Raw genomic sequence first — 23,624 nt, forward strand, 5'->3', positions numbered from 1 at the left:
AAATAACAAATTCTGGCCCTTTTTATTTCTTTCTGTCAATATTTTGTTTACTCCTGATAGCATTTGCCTAAATGAACTTCCTGGTCTTTGTTTTTAAAGAAAAAATGAAATTTATTTCACAATTTGTCATATTGCGAGAAAGAGCAGATATGGATCTGTGATGACTATTTGTGCTTAGTTCTTTCTTTAATTTCTAGAAATGAATTTCCATTTCTGATCAATAAAAAGGAAGGGGCAGACCATGGACCCATATGGAAGCAAAGGTCTGATTTATGTCATCATCAAGGCCCCAGAATCCCAGATAGGTGGATTAGAAACTGGCTGTTTGCCTGATTTTATACTCTCTAGTTCATATACTAGTACACCCAGTTTCCTCCTCTTTACAGCATCTTTAATGCTCTCCAAGCTGTAAGAACCAACCACTCTGGGATTTGTTCCAGCTGTCTGGCTGCAACATCATTTTTGTTTTTCTTGAAAGTTGAAACTGTTAGAAACAGTAGAAGAAGGCTGGATAAATATATTTTTGTTTTTATATATTATATATGGGGAATTAAAGCATAATTCTGATTTCTGAAATTACATTACGAGCACAAGCAGATATGATTAATCTGTGGGGTCAATGTAATCACGGGCCCTACCCCTATATGATAAGGGTAAGTTGATATAGTAGTAAAACGAGCAAATTAAGGAAATACAAATGGTTTAGTTTGGATATATATCATCAGAGTCTAAAAGGTAGGAAATTCAATCTGTGACCCGCATTTCCCATTAGGAAACACAGGGCATTCTATGAGGTTTGACCCCGAACTGTCCACGCACAAATACACCTGATAAAGCTGGCTGTTCCCTGACGAGTCTTGGTTGCACTCTATCCATGGCGTGTACCCAGTTCCTCGTTTTATAGCATCTTTGATGTTCGCCAGGCTATAAGATCCTCCATCTGGATTGATTCCTGCCAAATCCATATTTGTTTTGTTTTTCCGAGAAGTACTATTAGAATAAATACTGCAATGTATTTGGCAAGAAAAAGTAACTTGAAAAATGTGATTTTGAGAGGTGTTGAATTCATGGATTACCTGCACTTTTAAGACTTTGAAGGAGTTTGGTTTGTTGCCTTAAGCTGAGAGCTGTTCCGAAGTAGCTGTGTTGATCAAGGACAGACTTGGAGCAGGTACCGTGTTTCACCCATTCATGAGACCAAAAGCTTTCTCCATTGCTGCTTGGACAAGCTAATGATGGCCAATTCCTTCTCATGCTACTGATGAGGTCTGAAACCTGCACAGTGCCAAACAGTTTTGAATATGTTAAGAGGAAATTAGCAAGTTTTCTGCCAAATTTGTGGAGAAAGTAAAAAGCAAATTCCTTGAGGAGTTGTAAATTTGTCATTCATAAGCATTAAATTTGCTTCTAAAACTTCTGTCAAATGTCGTAACCCACTTTGCAATTTACCCAATCAAAATTATCTGTAGTTTGTCACAAACTTAAGGCCGGCCTAGATTCTTTGGTTTTATAATCAGAAGTTCAGAACAACTCATTGGGCGGACAAACCAATGTGATGACTCTAGACCCAACTCAAGAACACCAACATCATATTCTTTATCTCAGCAGAATCATAAGATCAAGATTGCTAGGATGTTTAACTACCTCAGATTCATTAAAAGGATTGTTAGGATCACAATTTTGAGGGTATGATCCATCCTTGTAATTAGGCCAAAGCCCATGAATGCCAAAATCAGCTGCAGGCTTCCCTGTTGTAGGGTAGCAACAACTATTCTTGTCTGAGTCACAGTATGATCCAGGCCACTGCATGCACAGAGTAATTAAAATTAAAAATCAAAAGGAAAATCAAAAGAATCCCAGACAAAAGAAAACTCTCATTAACAATCAAACTACTCACTTGTTGAACAAAGTAGAAAAAATCAAAATCCTGTGAAACACAAAGAACTACCAGATACTGTAAAACCAAAAGATTGATCAAGACAAAGCACTTGGACTTCATTTTTTTTTCCCTCTTCTCTCAGCCAGCTCTTTTTCTCTCTACTAATTGATGTTTCACAATTTTGAGAATGATCCAACGTTGATAAACTGTTTTATAGGCAAAAATGGAAGGCTGGGGACAAGGAATCCGGAGCCGCAAATGCTGAGTTGGTGACAGTGCATGTAACGTTTCTCCCATTATCGAAATTAATGTGTCGACTCAATCCCGTGTTCATACTAAGCCCCATTTTGACTAATGTGTTAGAATGTGGGTGCCTGGCTGAAATGGTTGGGCCAATTAAACAATTTTAATGCATTTAATGGTGAGAATGTGAAAGCTACCACATTTATATCTATCAATAGAGTCAAAATAAAAGTCTTTAAGTTTTTATATTATTCTTTGAGATTTGTTTTGTCATGCTATCTATCCTACCTGCAAAACCAAGTGACACTTTGATGGAGACGGCAAAGCTGCCAAATTGAATCAACCATTTTTTTAGACTTTACATCATCAATTATTACTTGTTAGTTTAGAATATCTTTTTATTTCCCCATCTGCAGCATCACATCTGCAATTGCTTTCACATTCATGGATAAAAAAGTCTACTGTACACACTATGGAGTAGCTTTCAACTTCTTCTCGTCTTCAGCATTAGTTCACCTGCAAATTTTTTCTTATGGGGGCAGCCTGAGGCCCTTATGAACATTGTACCCAAGAAAACAAAAATCCATAAATGTAAACTTTACTCGGGCAATTTGTATGTAAGTTTGGGTTAATTCCATGGATTATCAAGATTCATGTATCTTAGAATTGTAGCAACGATATTAAGTGCATTAACGGAATTAAAGAATTATTCATTGTATAATTCACAAATTCCTTTACGATATTATTCACGGAATCAAGGAGTTTAGAATGAAAAAAGATTAGACTTTACATAAGCAACTATATTAAGGAGTGCATACAATGGGAACTTCGACTCTTACAACTCCAATTGTCTCCTCCACTGCCCCCAACTTCTGAAAAGAAGCTGTCATTGGCGGTCAAAATAAGTGATTTCAACAGAATCCTATTGCCAATATCCGATATCTTCTATAAAAGTTCTTACTGGAAAAATTTTTCGGTGGACTATGAAACTATACGCTCTGAAATTGATTCAATACTTACACTACGTGAAGAAGTAATATTAAACTGTTGAGTATAAATCAAAACTTGGAATCAAATATTTTGCACCTACTCAAACCCTCAGAATGCTGTACAACAGTAGGTAACTTTGTCACTGACCAAAATGGCTTATGGAAGATAAATAACTGGAATCAACCTAGGCAGCCTTTCATCCTTCTTGCATGACACAAATCATGACAATTAATGATCTAAGGCTAAAACACTGTAGTAGTTGGTAGTAATTCTCTCACAAGGCAACACCAGGAATTGTCCTTCACTAGTGATAAACCCTGTTACCAGAAATCACCACAGGAGCATTTTCCATATCTGAAGTGATGGAATCGTTGGACATCTCCGAGAATTATCTGTCTATTAAAGATATGCGATATAAGTTTAGCAGCAGCATGGCAATCCCCACAGACTCGTAGGTTGTTTACCACACAAATTGTCGATCCAGGGGGAGTATTTAGGAGTCCATATGCAATGGCCAATTTCTCACTATGATATCTAAGTGAAATTTCTTTCCCTTCTTCTCGCATTTCTCCATGAAAAACTAGAGAAGTATCAGGCAAATAGCCAACCATCTTCAATTCCTTCATTGACTCATTGAGTGCCTCATGAAGAGATGTTGAAACAACATTCACCCCATCTCCAGAGAAGAATTCATGCACTATATTGTCCACCTCTAGAGAGCTACAACCAGGAACCTTTACCATCCCTCTATCTTTCATCAATTTCCTTAGGAAATCCACATCTTCCCATCTCCCAGCTCTTGCGCACAAGTTGGATAAGATTTACATAATCTCCTCCATGACAGTCATCTAGTTCAAAAATTCGTTCAATCACCTTCTTTCCCAATTCAACATCACCATTACTACTACAAGCAGCTAACAATGTTCGCCATAATATTAGTGTAGGCTTGATTGCCAATTCATCAATGAACAACCAAGTAAATCAACCATGCATCCATAATGCCTAATCCCGGGAATAAAGCTGTACTTATAACTCATACTAGAAAAATACCTCCAACCTTCCTCCACAAGTCCATTATGACCACAAGCATATAAGAGGCCTAAAAACGTGATCTCATCAGGTTGCATCCCTGCCTTTCTCATCTCTTCAAACGTTTCAATGGCTTTATAACCCTTCCCATGAGTTGCATATGCCACAATCATCGCTGACCAAGCTGGTGTATCTCTCACACTCGTGTTCTCAAAAACACAAATTGCGTCTCCTCCAAGCTCCCACACTTTGCATACATATCAATAACCGCAGTGCTTACTTTAACATACTTGTCAAAGCCATGTTTCTTAACATATTCATGTATCCACTTCCCCAAATCCAAGGCTCCTAACAAAGCACAGCAAGACAGAACACTTAACATAGTAACATCAGTAGGCTTCAAACTTTTAACTTGCAATTCCCGAAACAACGACAAGGCCTCATTTGGTCTGCTACATTTAGCATAATCAGTAATAATAGCATTATAAGAAATAACACAAGGATCCAACATCTTCTCAAAGACTCTGCGAGCCAAATCCACATCATTACATTCGATATACATACTAATAAGGCTTGGACATATGTAAATGTTATGACTAAGCCCAAGTTTAAAGACAAGACAATGAATTTGTTTACATTCTTCCAAGGCTTTAGCACTTGAACAAGCTTTAAGAGCAGATGCGAAAGTGTAGTCATCAGGTAGGAAGCCAAAGGAAAGAAGCTGAGAAAAGAGGGGAATGGCTTGGATTGGGGTATTGGAACGGGTATAGCCACGAGCCATGGTGTTGAAAAGGATAATATCAGGTTCGGATAGTTTCTGGGCATATTCCATGGAGATGAAAGTTGGGTCCTTGGTACAGAAATTGAGGAGCTTGGTGAGGACACTGAAGTCATTTGGAGATGGGTTTTGATTGCAGGGGCTTGGATTTGCTTTAGTTCTTTCAAACAGGTGCGTTTGGGTACAAGTGAAAGAGGGTTTTGTGCTGGTTTTATGGGATAAATCTTGATTATTTTCCATTCGGTTTTGATTTTGAAGGAGAAATTGACGTTATTGGAGATGGCGCAGCGGCCATAGCAACAAATAAAAGCTAGAAAGTGGAAATATTTTGTTTCAAAGGTTCGTGGAGAGAAGCCAAAACAAGCAAAGATAAGAGCTTTACTTACTGACGAAAATTATAGTAATCAGATGCATTCATGAATATTAAACTAAAAAGTAACGACCATCCATATGATGCCACGTAACTAAATTGTACATTCTTCTGGTAGAAGCTGACACACTCTAAACTGTGCCAGGAAGTAAAACAATTCAAATGGCCATCAAACAGAGGCAATGTTTCCAAAATGTTTCACAACAAAAAAAGATTGTGGTGTTCAAATATGAGAAAGAAAGGTTAAGTCAGGCTGCCCCAGAAGAGCAGCTTGAGCAGGGAAGTTGGAGGAAGAACCAATGGAATGCAACTGCACATCAATGGGATGCTACAGATGCTACAGTTCATGCAAATGGTAGCCAAACTGCTGAAATATCTCTTCATGGGTGTGAGGTAAGGAGACAAATTAAGATGAAAGAGTTCGTCCTAGTGAAGAATGACTATTGGTTGAAGGCAATAACCGTCTATTGATCCTAGAAAATTCTGCTGAACTAATGTCAGAATCTAAGGATAACTTACGTACGGTACATCTAAACTCTCTAGATCATGAAGGTTGGTGCTTCAAAAAATTGGAAAATTTTCAAGTTAGTTTCAATTTAACAGGTATATGAATCATATTATGTCACTAATTTTCCATTATCAGTGTTAGATTCTACTTCGGGGGCTCAACATTTGCAAGAAAATGTTAACCATGTTATGGCTACAGATAGTGGTACAGCTCTCGTCCAGCTCTCATTATTTTTTAAAGCTAATTGTTTTTGCACGTTGAATGCCTTGTGAATTTGAAGCATATTTTCAATCTTCTTTGTTTGTTGCTAAGATTTTATGGTTTTACTGATCTTTGCTTACTGAACAAAACATTTCGGAAGTTTGAATCTCAGCTATGATGGTTGTTAAACAACTCCAATTTGCGGAAAGACTGAAAAATGATTATTACCATATGAATAAATGAATATGATGTGATGAAGAATGCAATGAATGAGCAAAGAAAGACTATGCTTAAGCCAAGTAAGACGCAAAGTTTGTTTAGGAAATGCAGATTTGGTTACACAGAGAAATGCTGGAATACTGCATGACCATAATGCCTGCATATATTTTTAGCTTTTAATGCCATAAACATCATTTAGTTTATCCAATTCATTAACAGCGAAACTGTTGATGCATCAGTTTCAGAAGAATTAATATGCCAGTTCAGCTCTGATTTTTTGGCCAAGAAAGTAGAGGTAAATCCTTCAGCTTTCGTACGGAAGGGTTCGAATATCTACCTTGAAGCATCTAACATCATAAGTACATGTGGACAATTCTGGACACATAAATCTACTATCTAATGTCTGTTACATTGATCATCTGCCGTAAATTTTTCAGTTTGATTTGGATGCAGGAGAAAACAATGAGATTTGAAAGAAGTCATTGCCATGCATTTGAAGTTTGAGGTTAGAACTCAGAAGATCAAGGAGCTACAAGCTGCATCCTGAGGTCATCCTGTATATGTTAATTAGATTTTAACATAGACAGATATCATAGGAAAATTTGTGATATGTTTTCAAATGGAAATGCATTCAATCATAAATGACCTGTCCCCTCTCTTTACCGTAAATTTGATAATTTAAAATACAAATATAACGACATATTATAAAAATCATTCGAAAAAAATATATAAAGGTAACATGATTTTAAATTTTAATAATAATTATGTTTTTTAAAAAATAGTAACTATATATAAGTTTAATAAAATAAAAAAAATTTATATTTTTATATCGATATCAATTATTATATATAATTTTATATAAAATATAATATAAATACACGAATTTTAATATTTTATACAATATAAATTTACATCTATTTTACAGCAAAGATATTTTGGAACTTAGACCCTAATCCGTAATCGCAGGGGAAATGATCACTGGTTGCTTAATCTGTTGCTTGTCTGATTGCTTATTACATAATAAACTCATAATGATTCAGTTGTCTCGCAAAATCTCCTTGTAGCACTGCGCATCCTAAGTGAAAAGCTTGGGCTACCATATCCATTCTAATGGTTTACAATTTACAGTGTAGTTGGACAACAAAAACAAGGGCGTTTCTGCAATTAAACCAAAAGACTTGTGGAACAATTTACAATTAGAAAAAAACAAGGGGCGATCTGTCCAAATCGGTGAAGACAATTTTCTAAATCGGACCGAACCGGAGAGGTTTCCGTGCGGTTTTGGAAAGCATAGAAAAGCTGTTCAATGTTGAAACACAAACTCAAAAAAAAAAAAAAAAATTCTCATAGGAGAGGGAGGGCTGGAACCTTTGAATCATAGCTCTCTCCCTCTCCAAATTAATCCCAATTCCAAAAAACCCTAAAAAAATTCTGATTCTTTCAAATTATATGCATTTATTTTCTTCAATTTCGATTAAAATTTCAATTCTTTTTTGTAAAAGAACAAAATTTTGAGTGGTTTTAACAATCATATGCTCCTTCCCCAACAATTTGTTGATCTTTTAATGCGACGATCGCTTGCCCGAAAACGGGTCGAATCGAAATCAAAATCCACCACCAACCCACTTAAAATGGACCCAATTAAGCTCCAAATCCGAACCAACACCCGATCCACCGCTCTTTTTTACCGAAACCCTGGTCAAACCAAGCCAACCCAATGTTTCGTCGCAATTTCAATTGCCATATCTCTCGCTTTATTAGTTTTTATTTGCATTTTCCGTTTCTCCTCTAAAGATTCGATAAAGTACGCAATCATAATCGATGGCGGAAGCACAGGGACGAGGATTCACGTGCTTGGGTACAGAGTTGATGGAACCAAAAACCCGGTTTTCGATTTTAAAGAAGGGTTGGAGAGCTTGAGGGTGAATCCGGGATTGTCGGCGTACTTGGAGGATCCCGAAGGAGCTGCGGATTCGTTGAGAGAGCTTTTGGAGTTTGGGAGAAGGAAAGTTCCGAGAAAACTTTGGGCAGAGACGGAGATTAGGTTAATGGCGACGGCGGGGTTGAGGTTGTTGGATATTGATGTGCAGGAGAGGATTTTGGAGGAGTGCAGGAAGGTGCTTAGGGTTTCTGGGTTTAAGTTTCATGACGACTGGGCTTCCGTTATTACAGGTAATACAGTATGGGCTGCTTTTAGTGAGTTTTGTGAGGCAATGTGGGAATCTTTGGGGTAAAAGTTCTTTGGATGATAAAATTGGAAGTTGATAATGCTGTATGGTTAGGCCTAGAAATGCTAATTGGATGCAGTCATGCAGGTATAATTTGCTCATATAAATGAGCAATGGCAAAAACTAAGAGATTATGTTTTAATTTTGAGTACTTGACTTGTTCCCAGGCATATATGATGGAAGTGACAAGGCCATTTGAGTGCTTGACCGTGTTTTGCATGAATTTGGTAAGCCAAAGTTGGAAAACTTTGATGTTGTCTTAAAAGCGGAATGTGAGAAATGGAAAGAGGATAATAGTTTATGTTGATTCTAATGTAAGACAGTGGTCTTCTGTCTTGGTCCATTTAGGCTGAAGTTATATATCATATAGGGAGAACCAACAAAAATGATAACGATAACTTCTTAAGATATTCTAGATGTTGGCATTCCATCCTTTGTCTGGTTGCTATATTAGTGTATAATTTGTTACGTATCCAGGGCTTAGAAAAGATTAGTTCTTGTAGTCAAATACTGGAAATCTTACAGTTGTTATGTTTGTATTTTAGTTTCTAATCCCTGATCCACATGTTTGAAGCTAAGTTTTGGATGCTATGATGTCTTAGGCTCTGATGAAGGTGTGTATGCTTGGATTGTTTCAAACTATGCACTTGGAACTCTTGGAGGTAATCCTCTGCATACAACTGGAATTATTGAACTTGGTGGGGCATCTGCTCAGGTTCGTTTTCATCTTGAGTCTTCCCTGCTTCTATATTCTTTAATTTGGAATCTTTTCTTTAGTGTTTTGTTAGAGTTAAATTGGATTCTTCCACACTAGAATTTGCAAGTCATTCAAGCTTCTAATTAGTGATACCTCATACTAGAGTTCCTTGAAGCTCCTTGTGTTTTGAGAAATGATATCTCAAATTAGTTCATAATCCACCAGAAAGCTTTATTTATTGAGCGTATACATCATGAAGCAAGTAGTGATGTGAGCTATGAACTACATTTTGTTGGTTATCCAGAAAGACAACAAGTTGATTTTATTTCAAGGAACAAGAATTAACATGCAAAAATTTATGGTTGGAAAAGATATCACTGCCACTTAAAGCAACAAAACTATCTGCATTGTCAAAAGAGGAAAGAAAAAGTTTAAAAGAAACAAGAAGCTATAACTTTCTCATCTAATGGCAAATGCATGATGGCATTTATGTCCTTGGCTTGGTGCTCTTAAAATGTCCAAGTTGAGATGCACATATAAGATCACCATTAACTTGGCTGCTAGACTTATATTTCAGGTAACCTTTTTCTCAAGTGAGCCTATGCCTTCTGAGTTTTCACACTCCGTCAAGTTTGGAAATTTCACTTACAGCCTCTATAGCCACAGCTTTCTTCATTTGGGCCAGGTAACCTTTGCATCAATAGCTATTCATCTACATTTTTTATGGTTATGGTTGCTATGCAGGTCTGTTCCTAATGCAGGCATCTTTCCACAAAAGTTATGGTTGGGTTTTTTAATTATTCTTGTTCCTAGTGAAATGCTTTGGTATGTTTTGCATGGTTAAAATTAAAGGGACGGAGAAGATTTTTTGTTCATAAATTCTGGAAGTAGAAATGACTGAATGACTGTCCTTCTGCCAAGTGTTTTACTTCATTCCTTAAAAAGTAATAATGATAATTGCAGATCTAACTTCTAACTAATTTTAGTATTATTTCAATATGGTTTTGCATTGTGATTTTTGAAGTATGTCATTACAGATTCTGTCAATAAATCCAAACTTGATATAGGAGCTTTTAACTTTTGTCATTTTTTCAGAATGTTGCACATGAATTATTGAGGGAATCACTTATTGAGGGAGATTTCAGTCCAAGTATGTTTCAATTCCTTCGCTTTCTGCAGAGGTTTTGCAGGCTTAGAAGTGCTTGAAGAGGTCTTAAAAGTTATTTATTGTGCCTTGAAATCAAAGTAGGAATTTCAGTCATGCCGTGTACTTTAATCATCTCTGAGTCTTGCAACGTTAAACTTGAGGAAGAGATCTAAACTTGAGTATGAGCCCTGTCTATATATTTACGGTTTTGACCATTCAGGCTGGGTTTGAATGTTTAATTCTAAAAGTTGTTTTCTTTTTTACATTTGGTCATTTATGGCTATTCATAATTGGCGTTAAAGGTTGTTAGAATCAAAGTTTTTTTCATTGGATATTTTCATAGGATCTTTGTTACCTTTGATAGTGATGGCGTGGAGTTACTAGTTAGTTACTTTATTATGTTTGTATAGCTCATTATTTTTTTCTTAACTCAATGCAGCTGAGTCTCTTCATAAGGAAATGTATATAGATCCTTGTACACTAAAAGGGTACATGCCTGGGTCATTGAAGCTTTCGCTAGATTCTATGGCTGAAAAAAGTAAATATATTCCTGAACTTCAAGCTAGGGGTAACTTCTCAGCGTGCAGATCTGCTGCACTAATGCTCTTACAAAAAGGAAAAGGTTACAAACTCTCTTAGAATTACCTTGTCCTCCACATTATTTGCATTACCTTGTGCCATGGGATAATACTTACTATATATTCTGAGATGCAGAGAAATGTTCCTACGATCACTGTTATTTGGGGTCAGTTTTCATGCCCAAGCTTCGAGGGAAATTTTTGGCAACTGAAAATTTCTTCTATACCTCAAAGGTATAATTATTATCTTTGTTTTTCTTACTGGCTTATGCTTGCTTAATTTTCCGCCCACTTTTTACATGCCTTACATGGATCTTTTTAGGAGAAATAAGCATACATCCTAAAACCATGTAAGGCATGCTTGGATGCACTGAGTATCTGATTTTTAAAAGCCTTCCATTTCTTTGTTTACCTTCTCCTGCTGGATTAGTTCTTTAGGTTGCGCCAAAGGGCCTTTCTTTCTGATCTAATGATGGCGGGGCAACATTTCTGTGGAGAGGATTGGTCCAAATTGAAGAAGAAACACCAATCACTTGATGAGGAAGATCTGTTGCGCTATTGTTTTTCTTCAGCATATATTGTGGCCTTACTTCATGATAGCCTTGAAATTGCTTTGGATGATGAAAGGTATATTTCCTGCTTTACTGTGAAATTGCACAAGTGTCGTCAAAAGCAAACAGACCATGCAGTTTATCAATAGCTTTATTCATTCTCTGAACCGAAATTTTACTGATGGTAATTCAATCCTAAACAGGATCAGCTTCGCTAATCAGGTGGAAAATATGCCCCTGGATTGGGCCTTGGGAGCTTTCATATTGCAAAGCACATCCAACTAGGATGTGAAGCAACCTGCCTGGATAACCACTATTATCAGCAATGATTCACCCACATTACTTTCCATTATTGCCATTTCTGCAATACTAACGTTCATAGCTTGGTCTATATCAAAATGGAGGAAACTCCAGTTGAAGACAGTGTATGATCTACAGAAAGGACGATATATAGTTACTCGTATCAGTAGAAGTTGATATAGCATTGTACAGTCGAGATGGAATGCCATCCTAATTATTTTGCAGTAAAGGAGGAGAGTGAATGACTCATGGTATTATTTTCATGCTTCCTTGGTTTACTGCACCTTAAGGCCACCATGGCGATGTAAGATTGTATGTCATTGAGTTTCAACATAGGATTTAGTTGTAACTTTTTTCGTGTGGAACTAGGATAGAAAATCAGATTCCCAATTTGTATCTACCAGGAACTAAAATCCATAGCTCATTATACCACTTTTTCTTTTCATCATTTTACTTACACTAGAGGATTAGATAAGGAGTGTCATGGATTAGTTGTGACAGGGTATTTTCAGATCTGTATCACTGCTTCCTCGATTGTTGTCTAAAGTGTTTTGCTATGAAAATACCTTCATGTCTCAAATGTTGTTCTTTATGCATTTCCAACCATAGAAAATGCTGTCTGGTTAATATCGAACTGGAAAGTTGCTGTCTGGTTAATATCGAAGCGATTAGTTTTGATGTTTAAAAAAAATCTTGACAAATGGGCTCTAGTTGGACTCGTGGGGCTACTGTGATTGAATTTTTTTTTTTTTTTTAAATTATAGTGATCAAATTATAGGAAAAATCTAGTAGTCTCGTTGCTTACTAGAACATTCATTATTTTGGAATTGATAGTAACAGTAAGTGGTAACTTTAATTAAACAATTCCAATCAAATCCAATTTGATCAATTCTATAATAATAATAATAATAATAATAATAATAATAAGGAAAATGGCATGCATCCCTATCTTAGAAAATGAGAAGGTTTCAAGTGGGTCAAATGCCCTTTTATATGATTACCAGACCACAATATATTAATTAGTGTTACAACTATTATATATAATAAATTTTAAACATATGTTAGAAAAAAAAAAAAGAAAAAAAAAAGCATAAAGTTAATGCTTTGATTTTTTTTTTTTAATCCATTGGATGTTTTACATGTCTTCTTAAGCTACCAAGTCAAGAAGTTAAAAAATAATACTTTATATTCATAAATAATAAATAAATTATAATTAAATAAATATAAATAAAATTTAAAATAAAATTAAAATAAAAAATAAAAAAATAATTTTATTAATATTATTATAAACAAATAACAAATAAACTTTAAATGGATATATTTATATATATAAATAAATCCAATAAATTTTTATTCATATTTAAATAAATAAATATAGGAACATTTTTCAAAATTATCTATTAAATTTAATAAATAAATAAAAATATATATATTTACGATCATTCGTTTACAAACCTATTTATTAACATTATAATAAAGAATTACAAAAAAAAAAAAAGTAAAATAATTGAGTGAATGCATAACCGGTGTCCGGTGGTTTGCCACTGCCAACTGCCAAATAGGCACCGAAACAGAGAAATGGGGTCATATAACGCGCAATGCCAAATGGAATTCCAAAAATACCCTTGGAGCCGTTTCGATTGACGTCAGCATGTCTCTTACCCTCTGATCCCCGGGCTTTGTTCAATATTTTTAAACATATATTATAAATAGCCAAACTCTTAAATTTTGAAATAAAAAAAAAAAAAAATCCAACAAAAACTCCGATCATCGAAAATTTAGAAAAAAAAAAAAAAAAAAACGAGTTCGCAGCAAAAACAGCTTAATTAGAAAAATTCTCTCCTATTTCTTCGTTCCCTAAATCAAACACAATCCCCCATTTTTTCCGCTAAAGGTAAATTCTTTTAATATTTCCTTAAATTTTTTTTCTTTGTTATTATATTCCTTCAGATTTTCTTTTGTTCTGTCATCAGTTGTGGTCGGAAACCTCCGATCCGCTGCTTTAATAAGCGCGATAGCGGGTTTCTTTTTTGATATCATTTTGTTGATTTTTTTTTCGATTGAATTAATTAAAATATATAAAAAGGTTAATTTTTTTGTTAAATTTGTAGAAGTTATGAGCGATCACCTGGTTTTGTATGTGGACCGTCTGGTGAGGCCAGTGCCTTTACAGCAGCTGGAGTCGGAGATTGGTCCCTCGACGGAGATTTCGGGGTCGTCGTGCTCACCAGGGGAGAAGGAGAAGGAGAAGGAGGTTGTCCGAGGAGGTGAGGAGGACGAGGAGGAGCCGCTGATTCAGGCAGCGGAGTGCCGCATTTGTCAGGAGGAAGATTCCATTAAGAATCTTGAGACTCCTTGTGCCTGCAGTGGCAGCCTCAAGGTAATTTCATTTTATTTTATTTTTATGATAAATTCATCCCGAACATTTTTTCCTTATAGAAATATAAAATGTCATTTTCTAAAGCGTTGGCAATTTGGTATTTCTGGTGCTATATAAACTGACTTTTGTTATAAGCATTTATTGAATTGTATATGTTTTGAATTGCAGTATGCCCATAGGAAGTGCGTGCAGCACTGGTGCAATGAGAAAGGAGATATAATTTGCGAGATATGTCATCAGGTATCTACTTGCCTTAATCCTTTACCAAAGATGTTATTTTGCAAGAAATATGTATCGCCTTCATACATGCAATTTGATGTCCTCCTTTTAAGTTGTTACAAGATTTTGAACTAGTACTTTTAGGCCTTTTGTGTCAGTAAAGAATGGAAAGTTTGTGGATTTCGAAGTATGTAATTGCACATGGTTGTGGAAGAGGGTGAATCAACTGCTTTTATTAGGAAGAATATTAATTAGCATTTTGATTGATGGGAAAAGCCTTTCCTTTTTTACCTGTGGCTTATCATGTAGATTGCTTTCCAATATATTTATACTTCTCATAATTGATCACAAGAGTGGTTCAATATGAGCTTCCTTTATGTCAGCTACATTTATACATTTGTTCAAGCCTATTGTTAAATTATTAATTCTGTTTAGAGGCTATTGATATTTGGTTGTGGTGGCTCCTTGCTGATATAGCCTGTCTTTTTTATATGATGTGCAGCCTTATCAACACGGTTATACTGCTCCATCTCGCCCTCAAGCTGAAGAAACCGCTATTGATATTGGGTAAGCTTGATGTTCCCAGATGTAACAATTTTTATGCAATGGCTAGTGGTTGGTGAACTTTTTGTATTGATGAAATTGAATGTGTGCCGTGTGATTTATAAAGCTTAATGTCTATCAGAGACTTTGATCTAAATTTGCTAGAATTCTGTATGATCTGTTTGGAAGATTCCATTGTAATGATTTGGGTATCTGTGTTGTAGTGGAGGATGGACAATCTCTGGCACCTCGCTGGATTTGCATGATCCTCGCCTCTTGGCCATTGCAGAGGCAGAACGCCAATTTTTGGAAACTGAGTATGATGAATATGCTGCATCAAATGCCAGTGGAGCTGCATTTTGTCGTTCAGCTGCTCTAATTGTAAGCTTTTCTTTATGAATCTGCTGGACATATTGAATTTCTAGTCATGTTTAACATGTATTGCGGAACATCCTTGTTTAAGTGAGTTTAACATTAATTGCCTAAAATTGGACCAGTATCAATTCTATTTATTAATATAATATTCATGTGTCAAGGAAACATTTTGATAAATTGATTTGGAGAAAAGAGTTTGCTAAGGTGTCTGGCATTTAACTCAAATATCTTTATGTTCTTAGCACATAGTTTTTCTCCCTTTTTTTCCTTTAATTGCGATAATTATTGCATAAACAGTGAAGAAACATACTTTGCCAGTTTAACATGATTTTTTGGGTTTTCAGCTCCCAACATCCCTCCATCTGATTGGAAACTTGAACCACAAGAGGAGTGGTGCAATTCCACTTGGGCCACAATGGCACTTTCATCTTAGTTGATTTTTCATGTCAACAACTTTTCTTTTGGTTCCTTTTTCTCCTTCTAGCTGGGGATGTTATGTATAAACAGCAGTGAGACCAACTTACACCATCCTTTTAGGGCCTTAGCTCCCAACTTGCTGTCTGAAGGAAAACCACCCAGATTCTGCCTGTGCCACAATCATATCAGTTGACAATTTTCATGCTAATAAACTTTCTTTTGGTTCCTTTATTTATTTATTTTTTAAATTAAAAAGGTTCATTTTCTTTCGTGACCCATGTAACTAAGGGTTTATTTTTAAAATGATTGATTTATTTTTTTCATTTTTGTCAGTTAATGGCACTTCTTCTATTGCGGCATGCATTGACTGTACCAGATGCTGATACAGAAGATGATGTGTCTACTTTTTTCTCTGTAAGTTTTACCTAAAGCTGCATTCTCGTATTTCACCTATGCACTTCTCAAGCATTTAGCATTACAATCATCATACCGTGGAGCCATTTTTCTTAAACTGCTTGGTTTCTTGCAGCTTTTCTTATTTCGAGCTGCTGGATTTCTCTTGCCATGCTACATCATGGCTTGGGCCATCAGTATATTACAGCGACGAAGGCAAAGACAGGTTATTATTTCATTACTTCTACTTCAATTTGAAACCCCATGTTTGTTTCTCTTACAGAGGAAGCAAGGAAAAGCAGCAAGTTAAAGAAACATTTCCTTTTTTTTCGTTTTTTCTATCCATCTTCTGGCTTTTCTTCAGATCCTGAAACCATACATCATAATAAACATGGTTTTGTATTTGAGTTGATATTGAAGCTTGTGCCCACTATCTTATGTCAGGAAGCAGCAGCATTGGCTGCAACACAAGTTGCTTTTGTCCTACAATCTGGGCAACGCAGAGGTTTGCATTTTACCATAGCATCAGGACCTGCAGTGACTCCCCACCAGGAAAGTGTTTGACTTATTGGAGACCTGAAGTCCTGCACTGACACTATATTGGTAGTCGACGAACAAGTGAGAATGGCTCCCCCGTCAGTAAACTAGAAATGTTTTATTTTTTATCCCAAATAGATAGTTGAGAAAGATTTCAAGCTCTACTATTTTCTGTTTCAATGAATTGTTCAAAAATTTGGGTGGCTCTTTGTCTTTTCCGTATCTTGTACCCATCATTGTCTATATGCATGTATGAGCTATCCGGTTCGTGAAATAGTGAACTGCTTTCTCTGTCATTACTGTTATAGTTCACTCATCTGTAGTAGCATCTTTCGTGCCTGTGGTTAATAGCCATTATTGAAATGCGAATCCCATTTCCACATTTTTAAAATCCCAAATGCGCCTCACAGTATTTAGTGGCATTCTTTCGTGAGCATATATTCGTACATGCCCTCGGCCTGATTATGATGTAAGGGAACAATGTTAAAAGTAAAGGTAGTTTAAGCATCTGCCTTTTAACATATGGTTTTGGTGACATTCCATTTTGTAGTTTTTCCTTTTGGATTCTGTTTCTAGTGCTTGTGCACGTATCGAAAGATAAGGAAAAAAAAATCAAGGTTTAGTTCAGTTACTTTATGATTTATCTTCAAATCTTAATATCATTAATTTCGTTTTTATCTTTAAAAAATTTTTTTGGCTCTAAGCATAGTGGTTCGGGGACTTATATCATGATGTTAACAAATTGAAATTGATTTATAAAATTATGACATCTCAATCCTATATCGAGATCTTCTAAAGATTTATTATAATAAATAAATTAAAATTTAAATATAAAGTTATGAAGTATTTTTTATTTGATAAAATCGTTAGATTTTTTAAAATAGTATTTTGTAAATTGAGTGTAAATTATCATAAATGATATCAGAATGATTATTAAATTTTGTCTATGTGTTATGTTAAGTTTGTTAAGAATGTTAAATTTTAATAGAAATAAAGAAAATATATAAATTTAAATTTAAATTCAAACTTATGTTGACTTTAACATTTTCATCAAATTTTAGCATGAGAGAGAAAATCTGTTATAAAATATAAATTAAGATTTACATTCAAAGGTTTTTTGTGGAATAAGTGCAAAATTGGGGAACGGTCTGTATCAAACTTGAAACTGAGTCATTGTATCATCTTTAACTCGCTTTATTACACTTCGGCTGTTTTCTTTCTTTCACGGTGGCGTAGTAAGGCTGAACGTAAAGGGAGAGGGAGGCTGATCAACCAAATGGGCCCTTTGCCCTTCGGTTTAAATGAAAATAAAAAGCAGCAACCTTAAGACCAACCTCGAGAATATATAAAAAGCCGTAATTTGGCCATTTCCTTCTACAAAAATTATAATAAGCAAACAACCTCATGCCAAAGTGGTCAGGGCCAAGCCAGGATTCAATTAAAATTTCTCTTGGAAACCACCTTTAACAGCTAGAACCGGCGTATCTAATCAAGTACATCTAACCTTAATCAAGTACGCACCGTACCAAAATCGATGCAGTCTCATGTCCCACTTTGTTTTTTTATAAACCATGAAACAAAAGTTGAGTGAATTGTGCACTTTTTTTTTATGAATTAATGACAGATTTTTTATAAAAAAAAATAGTAATATAAGAATAAAAAAAGCTTATGAGTATTGAATTTGAAATTTTGAATTATTAACTATTATTTTTTAAAAATAATTATATAAATAAATTAAACTAAGTTTCAAGTTTTTATACATATAAATTTATTATCCAATCAAAATTTTTTGCCATTTCTAATCAAATATTCAAGTGCTTTAAAATCAATGGAGCATACAATTTATCAAGCAAAGACATTGCTTAAACCACTACCAATAATAAAACGCATGCATAACGTAAAGATAGGCACAAGAAAAATGAAAGAAATAAGATTAAATATTCTCAAGAAATAAGATATATAACACGCAACAAAGTCATAATTGGCAACGAAGAACATATGCCAACTTATTTGTGTATATTAATGGACTCAAAAACAAAGGCAAAGTTCATCTATTCATGTACTTAGCATCAACCATGTTCTTCACATTTATATCCATCAAACAGTTGAGGAGAGCAACTCCTAATTTGATGATTCTTTGAACTTTCAATTGGAGGATGAAAAGTGGAGAATAAGCACATTAATTAAACAAAAAGTTCAAGCTAGATGCAGTGGAATGCTTGGACTATGACCAGCCACCATTCACCTTCATCTCATATGGCACAATCAAATCCCATCACAAAACTCACGATAAAGTGCAAGAGTTTATGCTCTAGAATTTTCCAAGTTGCATGTGATATTTGCATATTTTAATAACAATAACAATGGCAAAGAAAAGGAAGGAAATAAAGGGAAAGATATTAAGGGAGAAGACAGAAGTTTTGATTTTTGAAGTGGGTCTTCTCTGAATCATTGGATGGGGATTAAGAATTTGGCTGCTCAAAGAAGAGGAAAAAAAAAGGCAAAAAGAAGCACATTTTGCACAAGAAACCAAGTGACTGTTATATTTTGTTGCATTGGGAAGAGAGCTTAGAATTCTAAAGTGAAGATCTTAAAAATGGACATAAAGCAAGTGTTTGTTTCTTTCTTTTGGAGGCTATTCTATTCCACATACACACTTTCCCTTCCAATTTTGATTCTTTTAAATGACTTAGCTTGCTAACAAACTAGCAGCTCTAGGTGGCCCATGGCTTCTATCTGCCCAGTCACTGCCATTAAAGAAAACAAAAACCACCTTTTCTTAATACCAAAGTAATGGCATTATAATTTGTACTACCTTGCTTGATTAGTACAAGTAATGAAAAAGTGATCAGATATTATTTTTTTTTTAGTTCTGATATGATGTGTTGTATCATAAGAATTGTGCATTCGAAATTAACGTCAACAAGAGTTATTAGTACCATTCGAACTCAAAATCACTTTCAGAACAAAAGATTTACCCGATTGAACCAACTGATACGGGTAACACTGATAAAATGTTAGGTGCCAAGGCATAATCAAACTTGTAATTTTCCAAAAGTTCAAGAGGCAGGATAGGCTGGAATAAATGGGTCCCTAGTTGGATGTACACATAAGAACGGTCGGATGATGTGGCAAGAGATGGCTGAGTGCAAGACACCAGATTGGCCTAGTTGTGGCAGACAAAAGCAGTTCAAATGATAGAGATGGAAGGGGAAAACAAATGAAAAAAAAAAAAAGAAAAAAAGATACTTAGCTTCTCAAGGGTATTATTCCAACCTCTTTATTCATCCATGTCAGATTAGATAGCAGACGTATATTTTGGGTGAATCTAAAACTCCCTCTAGTAGTGTTGGGTCCCTCCATGCTTTAAATAATGCTTTAAAGTCACTTCCAAATCCAATAAGAGAGAAATAACAGGCTTATATCTACAGGAATGGAACATAAGAATAGACGGATTACAATCATACAAGCTTATTCTCTCATTGCTCTAAACAAAACATATATACTTCAAGTCTTTATTGTTTGTTTGAGTTTAGTGTAGGCAAAAAAAAAAAAATGGTTTGCAGTGCTCAAAGAGTGCTTATATTTCTTATCATTTTTGAGCTATTAGCAGTTCAAGCAGATAAAGTTTCTGGCTTGAGAAGGATAGACCTTGTCTTTGTGTATAGTCAAGAAGAAGATGGAATAGCTAGCAGGAGGAATCGACGCATTCTCGAGGCTGCTGACATGAAGGGAATGGGCACAGAGAAAAACTTACCTGCACCAGTAAACAACACATTTGATCCGAATCAATCAAGCAAACGAAGAGTTAGAAGAGGATCAGATCCTATCCACAACAGGTCTTGACGACAAAATTCAAGGGTTTCTTCAACAAGGAAGATTAATAACCTCAAAGTTCAAACACTTCGAGAAAGAAACAAACAACTTCAGCATAGTGCAGATAAAACTAGAAGGTGGTAAAACTGTATCTGCTATCTCAAGAAACTTTTTTATGAGGGTTGGTTGATTGGTTTTTCTCTATTTTTTGTTTTTGATAGCTTGTGTATAGTTAAGTTACTACAGAAAGCCTAGTTCTTGTAGACAGTTTAGTGAGCCAGCATCATCTTTGTACTGTAAGCTGCAATCCTGATAGGTGACCAAGAAGAAAGCAAAATATAGATTATGGTTTGGGTTTCCAAAATGATAGTAACATTTATAGCTTCTTTTTCTTTTTCTTTTTCTTTTCTTTTTATCTTTCCTTTCTGGAGAAAATTTTACTTCTGTTTGCATCAGCATGCAGAATATAGCCAAATTCTTTTGTATCCTTTCAGCTCTAGCAAATGTTTGGTCATAATTGAGACACTTCAATTGTACTATATTTCCATGCAAAAGATTTCATATACAAATCTTAAAGGAGAAGTTTGAAAAAAAGAAGATTGAAAAAATGTCCACTTAATAAATACATGCTGTAGCACTCAACAGAAACAAATTTGATTTGCATATATTTACCTAAAAGACTAAAGTTTTACCAAATTAAAAACTCCTCAAGTGTGTTGTAACCAAGCTTTCAGAAAGTGAAATGTTGGGATTTGGGACCAGAGAGATTTTCTTTGAACTGTTTGTGCTTCAGATATATATATATATATATATATATATATATGACTGTTTTTCAACTACACAAGCTATGAAGCTTGAAAGGAGAAGTGCTTGTAGCAAATCATGACAATTATTTAAGGTCGGTAACAGACAATTAAACCTCAAACTCCAGCAATTTTGACGGGAGAAGAGTTTCAAAATGGCAAGTTGGCAACAAATATGAATGAGTGCCAAACTTCCATTTATGGCTTTCCACCTTTTCCATGGTGATGATTGGAAGTAATGAATTATTGGTCTTACGACAAAAACTGGTCAGACAGTTCTTTGGTTATGGAATTTATACAAGGAAACATAGAATTGCAAACATCAGATGTAGCACAATATGTCATTGCCCTAAAGAATTAAGCAATGTGTTAAAATTACAGGACATGTACTGATGTACATAACTGTAGATATAGTAGGAGAAATCCCATGTCCTACAAAAGAAATGAGAAGCCCAAGTTGGTTGCTCTTGCCCTAGACCATTAAGCCCAAGTCTAGATTGACCAAATTTGAGGGTCAGGCCTACTTGGTTTGCTAAGGCACCCATATCTTCAAACTAAGATTTTTTTGGGTTAGACTTTATATTGGAGAATTGTGTGCCTCATCCAATGCAAATTTGAGCATTCCCCCTATTTACTTTATTAACCAAAAAAACGTGTATTGTGTGAAATTCACTCAAATTTTGGAATTTCTGTTAACTGTTGCTGACCTGAGCTCTGTTATACCCATGTGAAAAACCAGTTTTTTTATTAGAACTCATTAAATGCACCTATAAAAGAACAGATGAACTTTCACTCAAGTCAACACAGAAAATTGTTATGTTACAAGATTTGAAACATTTTATCGAGAGAATAAATTAGAGTAAAGTTGACAAGCAATGTTGAAAGCAAAATCCAATGGATCAGGATAATGCAATATTCTTATCCTCTATAATGAAGGATTTTTTTCTTATCCATTGCCCCATTTTGGTTCTGGCAGGCTCTGAAGATTTTTTTTTTCCCTTTTCACTTTGCTAATCTGATCTTCTTGAGTAATGTTTCATAGAAGCACATAAATGCATTTGCGTGGATGCTGATATGATCCACCCATAACATTCAAAATAAAAACTTTGTGAATTGTGATGATAATTGTATACAAACTGGAAGCAAGGGTCAGGGTCATCTCTACAATATTGTTTGTGGGGGTCCCAAACACTTAAAAAGAGGGCAGTGGACCATGGAATCTGGTTCTGTAGATTAAAGAGGGTGGTGACTGTTGACACAATTCAATGTGTCCTCCGCAGGAAAATTAAACGCAGAAAGTTGGGCACTTTGACTCCTTAAAAACCACCCCCAAATTCGGCTCAGCTGACCTGTAGGACATGTGCTTTCCCTCTAAAGAATCCTCAATTATTGGGGCAGTAACCCTCTTGCTGGTTGTTCTGATGAACATAAATGGTAGGATCTCATTTAAGGCGAGAAAATCAAATTAAATGTCACTTTATTGCTGCAGACTTAGAGGATTTCATTTTAAGAAAGTGATTTTTTTTAACTACAATTCAAGTAAATAAATTATTTAATTTTTCATATCAAAATAAAATGTATTATATTAAATAATTTAAAAATAATAATTTAAAATTATATATTTAAAATAATCTTAATAAAAAATCATCAACTAAATTTGAATCAAAACTTTTTAGTTGATATAAATTATTCTTATCAATTTAACCAATCTCTTTTTAGAACTTCAGAAAAGTGATTGCAGCTACACAGACAACTATGGCAATCAAATTCAAAGATAGATTTTATTCAAGCAAGTGAGATTTTCCATATATTTAAAATACTTAAAAGGAAAGAGTTTTATTTGCGCTGGAAACATCCAAAAAAGGAAGAGGGTGAGGAGTCGTAAGAACTTGAATAAAAATGATTTAGGCTTGAAATGGAAGAATTGGTCAAAATCTGGTTTCAGTAGGAGAGAATGACTTGCATACTTTTGTGTCAGATTGTGCACACATTCAGTAATTAACCAAATGCGCGTGCAATTCTTCGATGAGATGACATGATTGTCCGGACCATTGTTCTAATCCATTAACAGGTTTTTCTGATAAAAGTTTTTAGTTTGGGGGGTCTAAATCTTTCCTATTTTTAGGCTTGTTCTTAGCTTTAATTCAGTGTCTTCGATTCATATTCATCACTCCACCTGATCTTGTCATGCTTCATGCTTCAAAACATATTAATTAATACCCACCCTCTAACTGCAATTGGCAAAGCTTTGGGGGGCTAAAGCAAATTTGATGTCTTATCAAATTTTTGCAAGAGAGATTTGGTGCGCCTCTGCTGAATTGAATTTGGACTAGCCTAGATTTGTTCCTTGGATTCTAACAAAGCATGATTGAGGAATGAGCTTTAGCCTCAGTCTCAAAACATAAAAGACAAAATATCACATC

At 35.0% G+C, this 23,624-nt stretch overlaps 3 protein-coding genes and 1 pseudogene across 5 annotated transcripts; 2 read left to right on the plus strand and 2 right to left on the minus strand.

Moving 5' to 3' along the window:
- Positions 1-508: 508 nt before the first annotated feature.
- RNS1 (ribonuclease 1) lies at positions 509-2,066 on the minus strand. The gene is made up of 4 exons (XM_022878199.2): positions 1,898-2,066; positions 1,645-1,803; positions 1,077-1,275; positions 509-952 (listed from the first exon to the last, which is right to left on the minus strand). The coding sequence occupies exons 1-4, from the start codon at positions 1,997-1,999 to the stop codon at positions 729-731; spliced, it is 684 nt and encodes a 227-aa protein (XP_022733934.2). The 5' UTR covers positions 2,000-2,066; the 3' UTR covers positions 509-728.
- A 716-nt stretch (positions 2,067-2,782) lies between these two features.
- Positions 2,783-5,220, minus strand: LOC111288320 (pentatricopeptide repeat-containing protein At2g02980, chloroplastic pseudogene; annotated as a pseudogene).
- Positions 5,221-7,492: 2,272 nt separating this feature from the next.
- Positions 7,493-12,298, plus strand: LOC111287650 (putative apyrase 6). 2 transcript variants are annotated; one of them, XM_022878322.2, is made up of 8 exons: positions 7,493-8,389; positions 9,048-9,160; positions 9,720-9,827; positions 10,238-10,292; positions 10,729-10,911; positions 11,004-11,101; positions 11,298-11,494; positions 11,622-12,298. In XM_022878322.2, the coding sequence occupies exons 1-8, from the start codon at positions 7,750-7,752 to the stop codon at positions 11,701-11,703; spliced, it is 1,476 nt and encodes a 491-aa protein (XP_022734057.2). In that variant the 5' UTR covers positions 7,493-7,749; the 3' UTR covers positions 11,704-12,298. The 2 variants fall into 2 exon arrangements, with proteins under 2 accessions (XP_022734057.2, XP_089616269.1); XM_089760143.1 differs by lacking the exon at positions 11,622-12,298 and having other exon boundaries at positions 7,510-8,389; positions 11,190-11,321.
- A 1,148-nt stretch (positions 12,299-13,446) lies between these two features.
- Positions 13,447-16,910, plus strand: LOC111288359 (uncharacterized). Of its 2 annotated transcripts, none has more exons than XM_089760145.1 (8): positions 13,447-13,612; positions 13,833-14,098; positions 14,267-14,338; positions 14,820-14,884; positions 15,085-15,241; positions 15,986-16,066; positions 16,182-16,271; positions 16,490-16,910. In XM_089760145.1, exons 2-8 carry the CDS (start codon positions 13,835-13,837, stop codon positions 16,607-16,609), a joined length of 849 nt encoding a protein of 282 aa, XP_089616271.1. In that variant the 5' UTR covers positions 13,447-13,612; positions 13,833-13,834; the 3' UTR covers positions 16,610-16,910. The 2 variants fall into 2 exon arrangements, with proteins under 2 accessions (XP_089616271.1, XP_089616270.1); XM_089760144.1 differs by having other exon boundaries at positions 13,449-13,612; positions 13,830-14,098.
- Positions 16,911-23,624: the final 6,714 nt, after the last annotated feature.

The sequence above is a fragment of the Durio zibethinus genome, chromosome 4, assembly GCF_047325235.1.
Source record: "Durio zibethinus cultivar Kanyao isolate XHJ-2024 chromosome 4, ASM4732523v1, whole genome shotgun sequence".
Taxonomy (NCBI): Eukaryota; Viridiplantae; Streptophyta; class Magnoliopsida; order Malvales; family Malvaceae; genus Durio; species Durio zibethinus.

What these genes read in the sequence shown, in the direction of transcription:
- RNS1 (XM_022878199.2), bottom strand. Translation starts at nt 1,999, where the DNA reads ATGAAGTCCAAGTGCTTTGTCTTGATCAATCTTTTGGTTTTACAGTAT. An exon ending in ATCCTTTTAATGAATCTGAG is followed by an intron (nt 1,276 to 1,644) that starts GTAGTTAAACAT and finishes GGCACTGTGCAG; the next exon opens with GTTTCAGACCTCATCAGTAG. An exon ending in TCAAAGTCTTAAAAGTGCAG is followed by an intron (nt 953 to 1,076) that starts GTAATCCATGAA and finishes TGGATTTGGCAG; the next exon opens with GAATCAATCCAGATGGAGGA.
- LOC111287650 (XM_022878322.2), top strand. Translation starts at nt 7,750, where the DNA reads ATGCTCCTTCCCCAACAATTTGTTGATCTTTTAATGCGACGATCGCTT. An exon ending in TTGGTGGGGCATCTGCTCAG is followed by an intron (nt 9,161 to 9,719) that starts GTTCGTTTTCAT and finishes CTTATATTTCAG; the next exon opens with GTAACCTTTTTCTCAAGTGA. An exon ending in GCTCTTACAAAAAGGAAAAG is followed by an intron (nt 10,912 to 11,003) that starts GTTACAAACTCT and finishes TCTGAGATGCAG; the next exon opens with AGAAATGTTCCTACGATCAC.
- LOC111288359 (XM_089760145.1), top strand. Translation starts at nt 13,835, where the DNA reads ATGAGCGATCACCTGGTTTTGTATGTGGACCGTCTGGTGAGGCCAGTG. An exon ending in TTTGCGAGATATGTCATCAG is followed by an intron (nt 14,339 to 14,819) that starts GTATCTACTTGC and finishes TATGATGTGCAG; the next exon opens with CCTTATCAACACGGTTATAC. An exon ending in GAAACCGCTATTGATATTGG is followed by an intron (nt 14,885 to 15,084) that starts GTAAGCTTGATG and finishes TCTGTGTTGTAG; the next exon opens with TGGAGGATGGACAATCTCTG.